This window comes from Talpa occidentalis, unplaced genomic scaffold (genome assembly GCF_014898055.3).
Source record: "Talpa occidentalis isolate TD23 unplaced genomic scaffold, MPIMG_talOcc4v2.1 talOcc4.4, whole genome shotgun sequence".
Taxonomy (NCBI): Eukaryota; Metazoa; Chordata; class Mammalia; order Eulipotyphla; family Talpidae; genus Talpa; species Talpa occidentalis.
The window spans coordinates 145,220,191-145,237,909 of record NW_023604295.1 but is presented as its reverse complement, the minus strand read 5'-3'; the positions used below and the strand labels follow the sequence as shown (position 1 = coordinate 145,237,909).

Sequence of the window (17,719 nt, the reverse complement as noted above, 5' to 3'; positions counted from 1 at the left end):
GCCCGCCCGCCCGCGGACTACAAGTCCCGGCAGGCCCCGCGGGACCCCGCGCCGGCCCCGCCCCCGTGACCCCGCGGGCCCCTCCCCCGCCAGGCCCGCGCCGGCCCGGCCCCGACCACGCCCCTCACGCCCCGCCCCGACGGCCGCGGCCGGCCCCGCCCCGAAGGCCCCGCCCCCGAAGGCCCCGCCCCTTCGCCCCCTCCCGCCGGGTCAGCCCCGAGAGTCGCCGGCGGCCGCGGCAGACGGAAGCCGAGCGCGCGGCGGAGCATGGGGGACTCCAAAGTGAAGGTGGCCGTCCGGGTCCGGCCCATGAACCGGAGAGGTGAGCGCCCAGCCCGCGCGAGCCGCCTCGGCGTTGGCGGCGGCAGGTGCCTGCGCGCCCGGCCCCGCGCCGCGGCCGCCTGGGGGTCCGGCCGGCCCCGCCCCTGAGGCGCGTCGGGGCGCGCGGGGCCCCCCCCGACGGCCCCGCGCCCGCCGCCGCCCCTTCCGCCCGCCGCGGCGTCCGGCCGCGCCCCCCGCTGTCACCGCGCCCCCCCGCGCCCCCCGCGCCCCCCCGCGCCCCGGCCTGCGCCCCCCCCGCCTGCGCCCCGGGGCCCGCGGCAGGAGAAGGCGGGGAGCCCGGCGGACCCCCGGAACGCCCGCTCCCGCGGAGGCCCCGCGGGGTCCCCTAGGTGCCCCCGGCCGCGCGGACCCGCCCCCCGCACAGCCGGCTGGACGGGGACCCCGGCGCGCCCTGCGCCCGCGCCGCCCCGGGACGGTTGGGAAAGTCGTGCCGCCGCCGGAGCCGCTCGTCGTCCCAACAATAAATAGCCCAAGCGCCAAGATTCTTGTGAAACTGTATCTCTCGGGCGCTCCCGGGTGTGGGCAGCGGGGAGGCCACGGCCGGGCGAGCCTCGAGTCACCCCTGACAGGCGGGCGCCGGGCGGGGGCCCCGGGGCCGCGGGGGGGGCGGGGCGGGGGGCGGGGCGGGGGGCGGGGGGCGCAGGCCCCCCCTCCCTGGCCTGGGCCGCCCCCCGGGGCTCGCGCCCCTGACCGCTGACCGGGCGCCCGGGCCGGGGTGTCTCCTCACGGATCAGACGCTTCTCTCGTCAGGACCCGCCCTCAGCCCAGAGCCGTTTTCTGAGCTGTTTCTGCAACTTCTGTTGGTGACTGTGTGTCACGTCCAGGGAGACATGCCGGGTCGTTCTCCCGTTTCCTCCTCTGTGGTGGCTTCTGTGAGGGACGCGCGGCAGCCGCGGCCGCTCAGGTGGCGGCGCCCGACGGGGTCTCTCCCTGCAGTGCCTCCGCCTTGGGGGCTCTGCCCGGTCAGCCTTCGCCGGCAGGTGACCTGGAGGAGCTTTTCCTGGGAACTCTTCTTCGCCTGAGAGGGCTTCGCTCCTCCCCGCCCGCCTCCTTGCTCTGACAGAAGAAGGGAAGGACAGGCGGGAAGGCCGGCGGTGTCCCCAAGCTGCTGTCCCGCACCTTGAGTTTAGCTCACCTCAGACTTATTACCAGTACAGTAATGAAAACCCCCAAAGCCCAGCCACATGAAGCCCCACTGCACTGGAATTTGATTCTGAAAGGGTGATTTCAGCACATTCTTAAAATGTCCTTTGCACAAAAAAAACTTGGAAATGTCAGCGCTGAAAGAGGCAGCTAACCCGCCGCCACCGGGAAGACCGAGCTCAGTCAGCTGGAATCCTTTTCTTCTCCTCCCCCACGAGTTTCAGTGTTTGACTTGCCCCTTTCCTTATAAATTGTCCTGACGTAGATGGTGACAAGGGTCCGCACTGGAGTTTTGAGGGATGCATAGAATGACAATTTGAACTGTAATTTTAGACTGATAGTTTCAACTGTGGAGCTGTTTCTTTGGCTGCACTCATTTTAAAATTAAGATTTGCACATGGACCCAGCGCCCTGTGAGCAGAAGCGCTGTGGTGGAGGTAGCCCACCTCCTTCGCCTGGTACCGCCGCTTACCTGGCCTTTATGTTTCCTGCAGACTCCAGGGAACTTTTTCAGCGATGACCCCAGATCATTAAAGTTAGTTCTATTTCTCTTTTGTAGCCGTTTACAGTCTGGAAGGGTATTGTGGAAGGAGTCTTTTACATGAATCTGGAGGTTATTATGGAATATGCCGTAGTGAAATTCTATAGCCAGTGAGTTTTGAGTGGCTATCTAGAGTTTGTTTCAAAAGGCTGAAACAAAACCATACTCCTTTCCAGTAACTTCGGAAAGAATTATATTTCTTTGAACAATTATTACTTCTGGGAAAATTAATGTCTTAAGTAATAGTGTGTAATTATGACAAATAAGTTTTTCAGTCATAACTGTTTCCCACTTAGCATATTGGTGCAAGAAGCACCCTCGGAGAGCACGCTCAGCACAGGAGAATGAGATGAGAAGGGGCCACTGTATGTAGAGGCTCGATACTTGGAATCGCATTAGCTGTCTGGCGAGGCAAATCGTAAAATTGGGACAAGTTTCTAGCATACAGTAAGTTCTACCTGTGATTCAGTGTCTGGTTGCACACTTGTGTTCGGGTGGTTAGTTGTCTTATTTAATGTCGTGGGAGGAAGAGTGATTCAGTCTTTTTATGCTAAATGGTACCTGGGCTTGGAAGCTAACATTTGAACCTTAAGCATTAGGCCCTAATTCAGTCATACCAAGAACTGTCATGTGGAACCAGGATGCTTTTGCCAGGAGTATTTTTCTAGTTACACATTTTAACAGTATACTGACAAAACAAGAAAAAGGAAATGTTCTTCCATAGTCTTCCCTCCTAACAATTCCCACTTTCATTTTCTTATTTCTGTTCCAGTTTGTTTCATGCATATGTAATTTTACATAATTTTAATATTCCAACTTTCATTTTTGCTTTCCTTCATTTGAAATGTGAATTTAAACAGTGAGAGAAAGGGGAAAGCGTGTTTAGTCATGAGATCTTGAGGTTCTATTTGCAGACACTGTTTGTCTTTTCTTGTTATCTTTCCAACTGGCACAGCTCACCAGGTAACACCGGTTGTGTTCTTGTTTAGGCTGTAAAGAACACCCTTTCATACATATTAACCAATCTAATTATTAAATGAGTCGAAAGTTTTACAGCCATAATTGAGGGTACTAGTTAGATCAGTAACACTCTTTCGTTCAGGAATTTGATCTTTTAGAACTTCATTTCAGTCACCGAAAAAATACTGAATTCAATTTTCGAGTGCTGACCAGGCCCAAACCAGCTGGTAGGTGATCTTACTGCCTTTACTCAGGGGCTTACCATGTTTAATTATGTATAAGATCAAGTACCAAAATAAATCAATGAAGAAAAGTGTTTGGAAAACACCTTTCCTATCCACCCAGCCTCCGGTGGTGCCACCAGGGGGAAAAAATGGGTTATTTCAAGTGTTAGGAAGCATGGGCAAGAAATTTATTTCAACAGCTGTTTCTCAGAGGTTTACTATGCGTTTCATAGTACTTGATGCAATGAAAGTCACAATGAAGAATGTAAAATGTCTAAGTGAAGTCAGTGCCTAAGTAAATGAAGGTGCCGTATCTCAGTGGAGAGACTACTATACAGCCATCAAAAAATGATGAAAATTAAGACTATTGACAAGAAAGACTGTTGGCAGAAAAAGCAGAGTGTACAAGGATGTTTAACTGTGTGGCTGAATCTCCTCATGATCATCGCATGGGAAAATGCCACCCGGAATGGGCCAGGGCTGGAAAGGAACTTGGTTGTTCTGTGGTTGTTCCTGCTTTCTGCAACTTTGAGTGTTGTCTAGTTCTGTGGTATCAGGTTTCCAAAGGGCCCATGATGGCTCGCCCACATGAGGAAATGACTGTCACGTGGAAAGATAAGGTTAAAAGGCAAACACCTCTGAACAGATTGCTGGTAATTCAGTGCCAGATAAGAGAGGGAGACATCAAGAGATAGGAAGACATCGGAATTTAGAGATAGAGATCTCTATGTCTAGATTGGAGTGGGTGCCTGATGCGGGCACAGGGGGGTGGATGCTCTTGGTTCTCTGAGGAGGAGGATGAGCCTGGCAAGTGGAGGTAGTGGAGACTAGAGCAGCTTGCCAAAAAGGAGCTTCTGTGCCTCGACTAGAGAAGGGTGAGCTTAGAAACACAGGGTGGTACTATAGGGAGCCCTGAATCCTCACTGCACCCAGAGTCTGGGTGCAGGGTGTCTGGACCATGTGCTCTCTTTAGCTGTTCAGAACGTCATGTAGGCCTCGTACATCAATGAAGGAGAGAGACGGACAGAAGTCAGAGCAAGATGGCTGTCCTGCCTCGAGGCCTAGCTGGGCGGCATGTGGAACTGAAGCGTCAGCAGGAACGGCTAGTGTGGCGTCACGACCCAGAAAGAGGGTAAACCTGAGGAAACAGGAGGGAGTCGGAGAGGATCCTGCAGGAATAGTTAAGTCTTAGGAAACGAAGGGCAGAATCTGAAGCAGGAAGGTGGTGTTGACCCTGAGGCTGCGGGTCATTCTCAGCCTCCCAGAGGATAACTGATTTAGTTAAGGATGACTGCATGGAAATTTCTGACATATTTTCTAAAACAGAAGATCCTTGTTTCACGAGCATCTGCGTGATATGCTAATGGGGAATGAGACACACGTCTGTTGCAACATCCTTTTGTTCCTGCTGTCAACCCAGGGACTGAAATGGAGTTGATACACATGGGGCCAGAGGCTTTGCTAGAAGAAAGTATAATTTTATAACATAAAAGAAAATAAAAATTTGTTTGAATTAGCATTGACTTTTACCCTCTCTGCGTAAGACAATGACCAGTGTCTAACTCTGCCAGTTCTTACATTAGAAGACAGAAGCCACCGACAAAGCTATTCATTAGGCAGATGAATTGGGATGTTCGTTGAGTGCAGTGAATTTATTATCGATCCCTGAGCCTGCTGATCTGATCAGCTGCCCTGGTGTTTGGTGGTCCTTGTTAACTGCAGAGACCGCAGGGTGCCCTGCCAGGATTGGTTGTGGGTGGGGGGTACTGGGGGGTTCTGGTGGTGGCTGTGGGATGCCGCCTGTCACACCACTGGTCCTGGGCTTTGCTTCTCAGAAGCCGCGGAGACCTTCCAAGGTGGGATTAGCCAGCCCATTCAATTCAACACGTGTCGATTGGAGAAAAAAATGGAGAAAAAATAAGAGCTACTTTAGGAGAGCTTTTCTATTTGTGAGCTGTGGAGTTTGGCACTTTTTATACATTATTTTGTTCTTTAAACAAAACTGAAAAAGGGAGAGAATTTCGATTCGATGGGCTCTCCGAGAAGTTAGGTAACTTTCCCAGAATCCCAAAGCAGTTGGGGATTGAACTTTACCTCCTGTGCCATCCAGGCCTGTGCTCTACTCTGTTGAACACATTGGTTTTTAAAGGGGCCTGGTCTCCTCAGCTTACATTATTTGCAAAGGCGTGTAGGGTGCGCGGGAAGCGTACGCCCTCACCTCTGACTGCGAGGCTCACTTTTTGTCGGGAGCGAGAGCTGCCCAGGTGTGCCAGTTCTCGGACACCCGCACACCGGGCAGGGATGTCCTTGCGTCAGGGACTGCAGAGGTAGGGCCGGGCTGGGGGAGCTGGGCAGTGAGTTGGAAACGATGGTGGAAAAGGCACGTGGGGGTGCCCACACCCTGCGCTGTGGGGCTCAGCCGGCGTTGCACGCACAGTGAGGAAGCCCTGGGAGCATGCAGGCTGCGGGAGGGAGACAGTATCGGTTTGAATCACAGCAGTTGTGTGGTGCCCAGTTCATCCTCATGAAGACGCTGGAAGCGTTTATACTGTGGCCCCATTTCAGAGAGGAGAAAACCGGACTCACTGATCAAGCGGAGACACGGGATTGGAACCAAGGCAGAGAGCTCGGCCCTGGAGTTCTGGGGGTGAGGAATGGGGGTGGAGGCCTGGGAAGTCCTGCCGTGAGGAGCAGGCAGAGTGTGCTAGGGCATGAGTCCCTGGGACCGCACGGCAGGCGTTTGAACAGAGCAGCGGCCGTGGAAGCCGCGCCGGAGCAGGAGGGTCCATCCTGTCCATCTGCCCGGCCTGCTCTGAGCTGCTGAGTCAACTGCTCCTGCCAGGGGTGCTGCTGGAAGACATGGGACTTGCCCTGGGGGGACAAGGAGGAGCCCAGGTGGAGGGTGGGCCTGCCGTGGGCTTGTGCAGCATCTGAGGGTCTCAGGCTGGGAACCCCAGCTCTTCGGTGCTGAGTGAGCTGCTTTGTCCCCAAGGAAGTCCTGGTCCCGCAAGGCCTTGACCCGCAACCGGAGGGTTGGGCTGGGGAAAGAGCACTTAGGGTCTTGCATTCTAGGTATTTCCAGCAGGAATGCGTCAAGGTGGTATGGAAGCTTCTGGAATTGAGAAACTGCAGGAAGACTGCCAAGGTTCAGCGTATGATGGTTTCGGTGACTAAGTGAATGAGCGCGGGTTTGAGGTGAGGCTGGGAAATGATGAATTCCATTCTGGAAGGTTCAGGAACACACAGCCAGCGCCCGTCATCTGCCGCACACTCCGCCTGCAGTGAGGAAGAGGGAGCGCAGCCCCAAGGAGCCCAGCAGGGCCCCGAGTTTCGGCTGCCTGAAGTGTAGCCATAGAGGGGCCCGAGGCTGCTGTTTGTGAAGGGGCTGACGCCGAGGGGCTGGGATGCATGCGCATGGGGCCATCGCTGCAGGTGGAAGGAGGAACACCAGATGGAGCTGCATGGGAGAGGAGGTGACAGGCCAAGAAGGGAGATGTGGGACTCAGCGGGGGTCACGTGAGGCCAGGGAGAAAGGCATGCGCAGAAGGAAGCGGTAGTCGTCAGTCTCACGGGAAGGGCCCTCGGGGGGCACTGGGTCTGCAGGATTTGGGGTCGTGGTAGCCAGTGGTCAGTTTTGAAAGATTTCCAAGGAATGAGTGTCGGTAGTGGACTGAGGAATCAGCGATACCAGCGCCGAGTAGACACTCTTCCTGGAAGCCCCATGTAGGAGGGAGGTGGGGGAGTGAATGGGATCTGCAGGTGTGGCCAGGTAGGGCCAGGCCTGAATTTTTATTTTATTTTAGGAGATGCTTGAGCCTTGTTGTAGCGGAGAGAGAGAGCCAATAAGGAGGGGAAACATTGAAATATGAGAGGAAGGGAGTGACTATAGAATGGGGAAGCCTGGGAGGGCTGTGTTGTTTTGAGGGGGTGGAACGTGAGGTCCTTTATTGAGAGTGAGAGCTGGGTGAGCTGGGATCTTGAGTCACAAGTGCTTAGAAGGAGCTTAAAGGACCGCAGTCACATTATCTGTCTGTTGCGGGCTGCGGGGTCATTCCTTCTAAGTCCTCATTTTTAATTTTTTTTTTCGAGCTAGAATTCACATATCAGAAGTGAATAGTGTGTTGGCAGAAGCGTGCAGCCATCACCCCTGTCCAATTCTAGAATATTCTCACTGCCCAGAGACACAGCTGTACTGGTAGCTGACACTTTCCTCCCGCCCCCACGTGGGCCTGGTCTCGTGGCCGTGTCTCCATGGCTTTGGCTGTTGTGGACAATCCATGTGAGTGGAATCACACACACAGACTTTACTCTGCACGTGTGGGAGAGGAATTGTTGGGTCATGTGGTCACTGACTTTTGAGGTGCTGCTGGGTTGGTTTCCAGAGCCAGCACCATGTCACATTCCTGTCCACAGTGTGTGAAGGCCCAGGGCCCCGGCTTGTCAGCAGTGTCCTGCTCTGCTCTGTGGCTGTCATTGTCCCCGTGTGTGTAGAGAGTCTCCCCAGGGTGGCTGTGATCTGTGTTCCCACTGTCTGATGATGTTGAGCATCTTCTTACATGCTCACTGGCCACTTGCATGTTTTTGGAGAACTTTGTTCAAATAACTTTCTTAGTTCTGAAATTGGACTATTTATCTCATTATTTTTGACTTGTAAGGCTTCTCTGTCTATCCTGGATCCCAGCCCCTTATCTTCTCTGTGATTTGCAGGTATTTTCTCAGTATTGTGGGTTGCTTTTTCACTCTCTTAAAGGTGTCCTTTGAAGCACCAAGTTTGTAATTTTGATGTGGTCCAATTTATCTGTTTTTTCTTTTGTTGCCTGCGCTTTTGATGTCACATCTAAGAAACCATTACCTAACCCAAAGTCACGTGGATACATGCCTGTTTTTTTCCTAAGAGTTTTGTTGTTTTTAGCACTTACATTCCTGTCTTCAGTCACTTGGAGCTGATCTCTGACTGTGTGAGAAATTTCTGACTGTGAGGTGCGGTCCACCCTCATTCTTCCCAGAGCCAGCTGTCCAGCACCATTTCTGGAACGACTGTACTTTCCCCTGGTGGTTCTTGTGGCACCCGTCGAAGGCAGTTGGCCATCAGTGTGGCAGTGGGTTTCTGGACTCACCATTTGTACACATGTCCTCATGTTAGTGCCATACTCTTTTGTGTTTTTTTTTTTTAAGGATTTATTTATTTTTATACAATAACTGGGGTACAGGCCAGAGGTGCGGGAGGGTGAGAGGATTCACCAGAGACAGAGCGGGGAACAGAGCAGGCAGACTAAAGAAATACACTGCTGAGGGGAGCAGCGGGCAAGACAGGAGAGGCCTGCTGCACCTTGTGGGACTCTCCCTGGCCGGCCGGGAATCGAACCCAGACTGCAGAGGCTGCGGACAGCTTCACAGCACTGCGCTCAACCCGCTGCGCCACCAGGGAGGCCCAGTGCCATACTATCTTGATTACTGTAGCTTTGCAGTGAGATTTGAAAGTGGTGACTGTGTCCTCCTAGTTTGTTCTTTTTCAAGATTGTTTTGGCTATTCTGGTTCAGCCATCTTAGTTTTTACATACCTGATTCCTAGCCCTCTGAGGCTGAATAGTTTTATACATACATATGCTTTATCTTGGGCCACTTGGATTATTGTAGTTGTTTTCACGCTGTGACTTTCTTCCCCATATCAGATGCCCTGGCTCTTCCTCCACCCCGCAACTTTCTTTAGCCTTCTTAGAGCTTGGTTACATGTTTATGCTTCTTCAAATTTATTGACTGCATTTTCTTGTTCACTGATAAAAATGCAAAGCAGGTGATTAACATGTTTTATACATCTCTTATTAGAAAGCAAAAGGCCGACTTGCTTTTGCTGTGTGGCACCACCTAATCTTTTTTCCCCCTGGGTCATGGGCCTCCATCTAAAAGGGGGTGCCAAGCAACTTAAAAGCATGGTAAAGACAGATGAGTGGAATTCTGTGCTCTCAATAAGAATATTACATTGCAATTGTGGAAGCCGTTCTTTCATATCTGAAATGTTAGTGGAGAATATTTTATTCCTGTGTGTGTAGATGTGTCAACCAGCAGGCCCAGGACATGGTCATGAAAAAGAAAGCCACATGTAGCGAGGTTTGCGACTTAATCAAAAACCGAATCTCATGAATAACTTACTGTCTTCTTTTTAAGCAAGGAGCTAAATGAATTGGAGAGAAAGTTGGAGTTGGCTTTTAAGGAGTATCACCCGTAAGTAAAGAGAGTATATTAATAGCCCGTGGCCCTAGAACTTGTTTGAAAAGTATCGCTAATTTTCTGGAGAATAAGGAGAGCAGGCCGCGAAGTGGGCCCCTCAGAAGTATTTGTTCATCCGAGAACGCGGTAAGTCCTCGGGAGGAACGTGGTCTTGCCTGCAAGGGCGTCTCCCAGGCCTGCCCAGATTTCTCTGTGATGTCACTGGGGAATGAGCCAAAGCTGATTCGCACATGGAGGAAAGACTTGTTCCAGATTATTGTTCACTTTTACAAGGTGACTAAGTTGCTGACACAATAAACTGAATTGTCAGCAGTTGATATTTTAAGATCCATATTTTAAGATTCCCAGGAATTTGACCTGGGAAGGGATTTTGTATGGGAGATAACATGGGATCTTTAATATCAGTGGAGAACTTTCTTTAAGGACTCTCGGGTACATCAAGGCATGCCTGGTTCTGAGCCCGCGGAAGCGCGATTTGTCATGACATAAACTTACCACACCAGTTAACTTTAAGATCATGCTGGCTTTTATTGGTTTTCAGATGTAGTACTAATTAAATCCCAATCTCGTTATTTTAGGCCTCACTAGGCACCAACTGTTGTCCATGTGTTACTTATTATATTAATGATGAGCACTTAGTGCTATTCCTTTTATTGCGGTGAAGTGTGCATAATAGAACCTTGAACACTGGAATCGTGCATTCATACCGTTGCACACCTGTCCCCTCTGCTGCCCAGATCCAGAACGTGTTAATCTTACGAAACAGAAACTCCTCCATACCCAAGACACACTGTGCATGGGCTCTCTCCCAGCCCCAGGCAACCCCCATTTTACTTTCCTTCTCTTTGAGTGTAACTGCTCCAGGACCTTTTTAAGGCTGAGTAATGTTCCGTGGAATGTAAGTACCAAACTGTTCACTCCCTCCCCTGCCGATGGACCGTGTTAAATGGCGTCCATTTTTTGGCCGCCGTGAGTGGAACACAGGGGTACATCGGTGATACTCTGGCCAAGGTGGTGCACAGCAGCTGGGCCCTTTTCTAAGCATTAGTCCCAACTAAGAGGAAGGTGTTTATCTTTTGGTCTTTGGGGGAGGTTTTGCTTTCAAATTCCATTTCCATTTAAGAGATGATTTTGTTAGTGCTACTCAATCAATCCCTTGCTTTCAAGCAGTATGGAGAGTAAGGCGTTGCCTGTGGGTTCCTATTTAGAATCATGTGCAGTATAATTTAATTCAACCAACTAGTAAAATTTGATGATACACTAACATTTTTTATTAATTTTGTTTTTGATAAATGTGAACCCTGGACTCTCTTCACACTTCACTACTTTGATTCGCTCGGGTGTGTCCAGATGTCTCCCCACCTTCTCCCGGTAACTTGCTGTCAGTCAGCGGAGCCTGGTGACATTTGTTTGATGACTCAAACTGAGTGAATCAAGAGGTGTAGATAGTATGTATGTGAAGGGTCCCCTTTGGTGGGTGTTGGATGTAGCCACATTTGTAAGTGTTGCAGCTATAGGACAAAATGAGTCTGGGTTGGATCTACGGGTAATATTAGGTGTTTTTGTGTGATAGGCTTTCCAGGGTTGGTTCTTTAATTAAGCCATTTAGTGCTTCCAAACTGTTAGTTGTGTCTGATGAAGTCAAGAGGGGGGAAGAGGGGAGCGTGAAGAAGACGAGGGCAAAAGCACGCTCACATTGAAGGGAGAGCTCGGGTCCCTGCTCAGCTCGCGCTCATTGGACATGAACACAGAGCTCTGCTGGGGGGACTTCTGCGCGACAGCCCATCAGGCTTTGAGGAGGCGCCCTGCACACAGACCACTCGCAGCACCTCTGCTCAGATCAAACGTGCAGATCAGACGTTCTTAGAAGAAACTGGTCACTACCGCTGTTGTGGGTGGTGAGATAGCAGGTCTGAGTCACGGTGCAGCTTCCGCAGAGCTGTTCACGCGCGCGTGTGTGTCATGCAGTCAGCTGGCGGGCGTGTCAGAGGCCAGGAAGGAGTGGGGTTGACAGAGCCTGATGCTTGCAGACGTCCTGGGACCTGAGGGAAGGAAGGAGTGACATTGTGTGTTTGAAAGGTTTTTGCACTGGACCTCCTGGCAGCTTTTCTGTGACGGTCTTGGGTGGATTAAGGACCCAGAAGTAGAAATATTTGACTTCCCGGGTAGAGGGCCACGGGCAACCTGTGCCTTTCAGGGCTTCGTCGTCCACGTTCAGGCAAAACACAGCTCTGAACTTGTCAGTTTTCTTTGCAGGAAAAATGCATTGGCTAAAAGGAAGAACACTATGTTTCCTGGACTTGCAGAATCTATTTCTGAGAACTATGGGTAATATAGAATAACTGATGAGAAAAGTTAGGTTGTGGCAGGCACAGGGAGGGTCATTTCTGTTTCTTTTTTCCAATTGTTTCAGTTATGTAAGTTAAAATGAAAAAAAAGAAAAGAAAAGAAAAAGGAAACGACCTTTCCTGGCTGTGGAAGTGCTCTTAAGTTATACTGCGTCTGACGTTGACATTGGGCCAAGGTTCCCTGAGAACAGCAGGCCTCCAGTGGAGTGCAGCTCCTTCCTCCCCGCTTATCTTTGGGTAGTGGCGATAAGGCCAACAGAAACAGACAGGTTCACCCTTCGGTGGAGAAAAACAGAAGAATATCAAAGTAGGAAAACATAAACACGCCACGGCCTGCCCTTTAAAAACAAGTAGCCTTATCGAGATGTTGTTCTCCTATCGACTGGCCAACCAATTGAGCGGTGGTCGTGTGCTCACAGGGTCAGGCTGTCCACACAAGACACCTCAGTCCATCTTCATCACCCCCACAGAGAGCCGTACCCCCCAGCCGCCCCTTCCCAGGCCCAGGCAGAAACTCGTCTACTCTCTGCCTCTGTTTGCCCAGCCTGACATGTCAGTGGAACCACAGGAGACTTCTGTGACTGGCTCTATTCGCCAAGCACGACTAGCGTATTCCTTTCCACTGCTGCGTAGCGTTCCACTGCTGCTGCTTACGGCCACGCCACTTTTAACTCCCACTTGTCTTTAAGATCACGAGTAACCAGAGGTGCTGCTGGAACACTCTTGTACAGCTTTAGTGTGGATGGAGGTTTCTCTGGGTCTGCGGCGAGGAGTGGGGGTTGCTGGTCACATGCTGGCTCTGGGGTTAACCTTTCAAAGAACCACCAGACTCGTTTTCCAAAGAGTTTGCATCATTTTGCTTTTCCCCCAGTGATGGGGGAGGCTTTTAATTTTTCCACATCCTTGCCAACACCTGTGTTATGTGTTGCTGGTTTTAGTCATTCCAGTAGGTGTGAAGTGGTATCTCGTTGTGGTTTTGACTTGCATTTCTCTGATGCCTAATGACTTTGAGCATTTTTCTTTGTGTTTTATTGGTCATTTTTGTACCTTCTTGGGAGAGATGTTTACTTAGATCCTTTGCCCATTTTAGATTAGATTATTTGTCTTTTTACTACTGAGTTGTAAGAGTTTTTTACATTTTCTGGTACAAGGCCCTCATTAGCTATGTGACTGACTACATCTCCTCAAGTTTGTAGGCTGTCCTTTTGTTCCCTTGATAGTGTCTCATGCAGCACACCATTTTTCATTTATTTATTTTTCCTTTGTTTCTTGTGCCTTTGGTATCTAAGAAGCCATTACCTAACTCAAGTCACGTGGATTGACCCTTATGGTATTAGCTTTTATACTTTTATGTCTGTATCTACTTGAATTGAGTTTTTTTTTTAAAGATTTATTTATTTATACAAGCACTGGGGTACAGGCCAGAGGCGGGAGAGTGAGAGGATTCACCAGAGACAGAGCAGGGAGCAGAACAGGCAGAAGGACCGAAATACACTGCTGAGGGGAGCAGCGGGTGAAACAGGAGAGGTCTGCGCGCCATGTGGGAATCTCCCCGGCTGGGCAGAAATGGAACTGGTGCCGCTGAGGCTGCGAACAGCTTCACAGCACTGCGCTCAACCCGCTGCGCCACCGGGGAGGCCCCTACTCAAGTTGAGTTTTGCATATGATGTTAGGAAGTGGTCCAGAATATTTTTTCTTCCTGTGATACCCAGTTGAAAAGACTGTGCTTTCCTCATTAGATTGTTTTGGCACCTTTGTTGAAATCAGTTGACCATGAATGTAAAAGTATGTATCTGGGCAGTATTCTAGTGTGCTGTATGTCCATCCACCTAGTAATGCCACATTCCTGATTACTTCAACTTTGTAGTAAGTTTGAAATTGGTGTGTGTGGTCCCTTCTATTTTTGCTCTTATTTTCAAGGTTATTTTTATTTTGACTATTTTGGACCTCTACAAAGAGTGTGGGATCCGCTTGTTAAATTTCGTTTAAAAAAAATACTAGCACTTGGGATTTTGACAGGGATTGTTTTGAATCTTGTGGACCAGTTTGGAAAGTATTGTCATCTTACCAGATGTAAGTCTTTCAACTCACACTTCGGATGTCTTCCATTTATTTAATTCTTTAATTTCTTTCAATGCTGTTTTGACATTTTCAGTGTGTAACCTTGCATTTCTTTTATATTTACTCATAAGTACCTATATCTTTTGAATGAAATTTTCTTAATTTTATTTTGGATTTTTCATCACCGTTATGTAGAGACACACTTGATATTTGTGTATTGCTCTTGTAGCCCACAACTTTGCAGAACTCATTTATCCTGGGAGATTTTTAGTGAATTCTTTAGGATTTTTTATATATGGCATCTCATCTGCAAATAGTTTTACTCCTTTTTTCCAGTCTGGGTGCTTTTTACTTGTTTTTCTTGTCAGTGGCCCTGACTGGGCCCTTGGGCACATTGTGGGGCAGGAGCTGTGACAAGAGCCACCCGCCTCCTTCCCTATGCGGAGGGAAGCTGCTCTGACCATCACCGCGGGGCGCGATGCCGTTTATCAGGTCAAGGGCGTTTCCTGCCCCGTTCTGGTCCTGGCTTGTTGAATGTTCTTATGAAAGTGTCAGATTTTTGTCAAATGCTTTTTCTGAAATAAATTTAAAAAATTGACTCCTTGTTCCTTTTTTTTTTTTTTTAATCTGCAGAGATTGACTTGCACACCAAATGCGTGGTGGACGTAGATGCGAACAAGGTTATTCTCAGTCCTGTAAACACTAATCTTTCCAAAGGAGATGCCCGGTAAGTCAAGAAACAATCTGGCTGTGGCCAGTGGGTTTTAGAACAACTGGAAACAGTGGGGGCTGGGTGGGTGTCGTTTACCAGATCCCCAGCCCTTGCTGGATTGCTGTCAAGTCAATGAGACTGGCTGACTCAGTGCTGGGACGTGTGTGCTGGACAGAGAAGAAAGCTTGGGTCAGGCTGAAGCAGCCGAGGAAGCCTGGGAGGGAGACAGCCTTGCCTGGGGCTGGTCAGATGTGAATGGGGAGAAGGGGGCAGAGGGTCACTTCCAGGTATTTCCTCGGCTTGGGCAGCTTCTGCTTCTGCCCGATGGCATCCTACTGTCAGCCAGACCCTTTCAAGTGTGCCACTTCCTGAAGGTGTTCCTGCAGCCCCCAGCAGTTCCTCCTGTGTGAGCCAGAATCCAGATGGCTGAATCTGGTTATTTTATTGTTTTGGATAGTTCATTGTGGCTCTTCAGTGGATTTTAGGGTCTTCGAGAGATGGGAATCTTCCGGGCTGAGGATGAATATACTGAGTATCATTTCTGGACTTGGATAATGGTCTGAACAAAGGGGCCTGAAGCTTTGACCAAAGTGAATTTGAGGAAGAAAGAAGAGATTACTTGGTTTTTCTTACTTATTAAATGCAGGAAAATTGATTTTCTCAAGTAAGCTGGGATTGGATTACAGAAGCTCCTGAAAGCAGATGAGCACATTTAAGTCCTGTGTCTTTATGTTTCGGAAAAGCGCCATCTTGAGCAGTTTTGAATGTTAGGATCAAGGAGATGGATTAGGAAAAGTTGCGGCCCAGCAGCGTAGAGTTTGGATCAAGGTGGGCAAGACAGCTTTCTCAAGAGATCGGCTGTATCAGAGACATTTTCATCCCGACCCTGGAAATGGAGAGCAGACATGAGAGAGGTGAAGCCTGCCTGGTGCCTGGCACACAGCGAGTGCCTTGGGGATGCCTAGAGGCCGTGGTGAAGAACACAGCTGGGAGGTGTCCATGCCTGTCCTTTCGGGTGGAGTTGGAAAGCACTGGATTTGGAGTCAGGAGACCTGGGGTGGAATCCCTGCCTCACATCTGACTGGGGTGTTTTCCGGAGATGGCATTAGTGTTGTGAAAGTGCTTTGTGCAGTGTTCTGGGAAGGTTCTGGCTTACTGTCACCGACCAAGAGCTGTTGCCCAAGCCTCTCTGGGGTGTGGGTTCTAGGGAAGTGCTGTCGTGACTGTGTGAAGGCGTTACCTGTGTCAAAACGAGGCCAGGGGTTCGAGCCTGCACACGGAGAGGCCGCTGTCCTGAGTGCCAGTGGAGACCTGGAACTTTCAACACTCTTCTTCTGGGAACCTCAGTCTGGACGCTGTTGTTTTATTTGGACATGTGGGCTGCTCTGAAGAAACTGGGAGGCAATATCCTGTGGTTGAAAAGTGTGGGCTTTTATGCAGCCGACTTCGGTCTGCTCTTGCCCCACCACGCGTGGCTCGCCTGGCGCCTCCCTGTGTTTCTCGCCCAGGAGGTGTGCAGCTTTACGTGGCTGTGGGGCAGAATGCCTCCAGGGGTTAGTGGCTCAGAACACGGATACCCACCTGTTACCTCATGGTTCCTGCAGGCGGGGTGGCTTTTCGCTCCTCCGAGCTGTCTTGGGCCTCCCTGGGAGACTTGGGGGCTGGATTCACCAGAGAAGGCTGGGTCCCCCAGGTCGGGGTGTTGGCTGCCTGTTGGCTGGAGGCCTTGGGCAGTCGTGGACAGGACACCTGCTCCGTCGGGTGGCAGGTTCCAAGTCAGGCTCGTGGAGAGCAAGAAGCTGGTGGAAGCCCTGCCGCCCTCTCGTTCCGGCCTCGGGAGTCCACGGTGCCGTGGTGACATGCTCTCGCTCAAGCTGTCTAAAGCTCTGCTGGTCCTTGGGAAGAGGAAGCAGACGCATCTCTCCATGGAGGAAGGGCAGGGCCCCCTAAGGAAGGGCTGTGCCTCGGTGGGGCCATCTTTGGGAAACACAGCTGGCCACAGTGTATGGTGGTGCCTGCGCCGGAGAGGACGTTGTGAGGACAAAGTGAGCCCATGGGAGCGAGGAAAAGGATGTTTTCTTTCTCCTTGAGACCTTTAAAACTCCGTGATTTATGAAACAATTAAATAGCATTTTTTGGTTCCATAGGACGTCTTGGATGGCTCCTTTTCTCCATGTGCTAAACATACACGCTGAACGCCACTCAGTGCTGTGGGCTACTGCCTCATAAAACGTTTGATAAAAATGAGCTTCCATAAGGCATTAAGAATGGTGACATTAAGAATAGCTTCTTGAAAAACAGCTCTTTTTTGTTGAAGTATGTAAGTCCTGCAGGAAGGTGTATGCGACTGGACCCCCGAGGACTCACCAAAGAAGTTTATCTCAACCTTGACCCCGAGTCTCCAGACCTGCTCTGAAGACAGTTCGCAGTTGAGATTCAGTGACTGCGCGACCTGACGGGAGCGGTGGAAGAAGATCCTTGGGTGGGTGTCTCCACCTGGTATCTCCCCCTCTACCAGAATGTCCACCCCAACACGGCCCCAGAGGACCCTCCCAGGCCACTGGCTGGTGATGGCTCACCCTGCGAGAGGGCGGGAGAGCTGAGGGCAAGGGTGGTAAAAAGCAAACAAAGAGCCAGCACCTCGACCAGCTCTGTCAGCCTCAGGAAGAAATATGGGGAAAAAACAGAGATGAGGAAAAGAATAAGAAAGTCCAGTGTGGCTGCCCTCTCTGCCTGGACTCAGGTCTCCTGAGAAGGGAGCAGGGACATGGGCCGGCAGGGCCGTAGACCTTGTTCTGGAGCTGCTTTCCTGGCAGTCATTTTGAGACCAGCATGTACCTCTCGGGAAGTGGCTCTGCTCGACAGACGTCCTGCCAGCATCGTCCCCAGCTGCAGCCCGAGTCTGGCGTCTCTTTTCTTGCATCTTTGTCCTTCCTGTGGTGATTTAGTCACAGCAAGGAACCCGCAGCTTGCATTTGGGGGGCCTCAGGATACTTTCGTTCCACCACTGGGCTCGTGTTCCCAACTGAGCCAGTGAGCTCGGGCCCAGCGCGGGACCCCGCAGCCAGCAGGTGTGTGGCGGGAGGGCAGGGGCACCTACTGGCGTCGCCCGGCCTGGCAGGGCGGGCGCTTTCCCCAGATTTCTGGTTTTCAGCAACTT

The 17,719-nt window shown here is 50.8% G+C and overlaps 1 protein-coding gene across 2 annotated transcripts in view; it reads left to right on the top strand.

Annotated features, from left to right (window-relative positions):
* The first annotated feature begins 222 nt into the window (after positions 1–222).
* The window catches only part of KIF13B (kinesin family member 13B), a 125,616-nt gene continuing 108,119 nt past the window's right edge, over positions 223–17,719 (top strand). For both annotated transcript variants that reach the window (XM_037526538.1, XM_037526536.1), the window contains exons 1-2: positions 223–322; positions 14,481–14,574. In XM_037526538.1, coding sequence (XP_037382435.1) covers positions 268–322; positions 14,481–14,574 — 149 coding nt within the window. In that variant the 5' untranslated portion in view covers positions 223–267. The remainder of the gene's footprint in view (positions 323–14,480; positions 14,575–17,719) is intronic.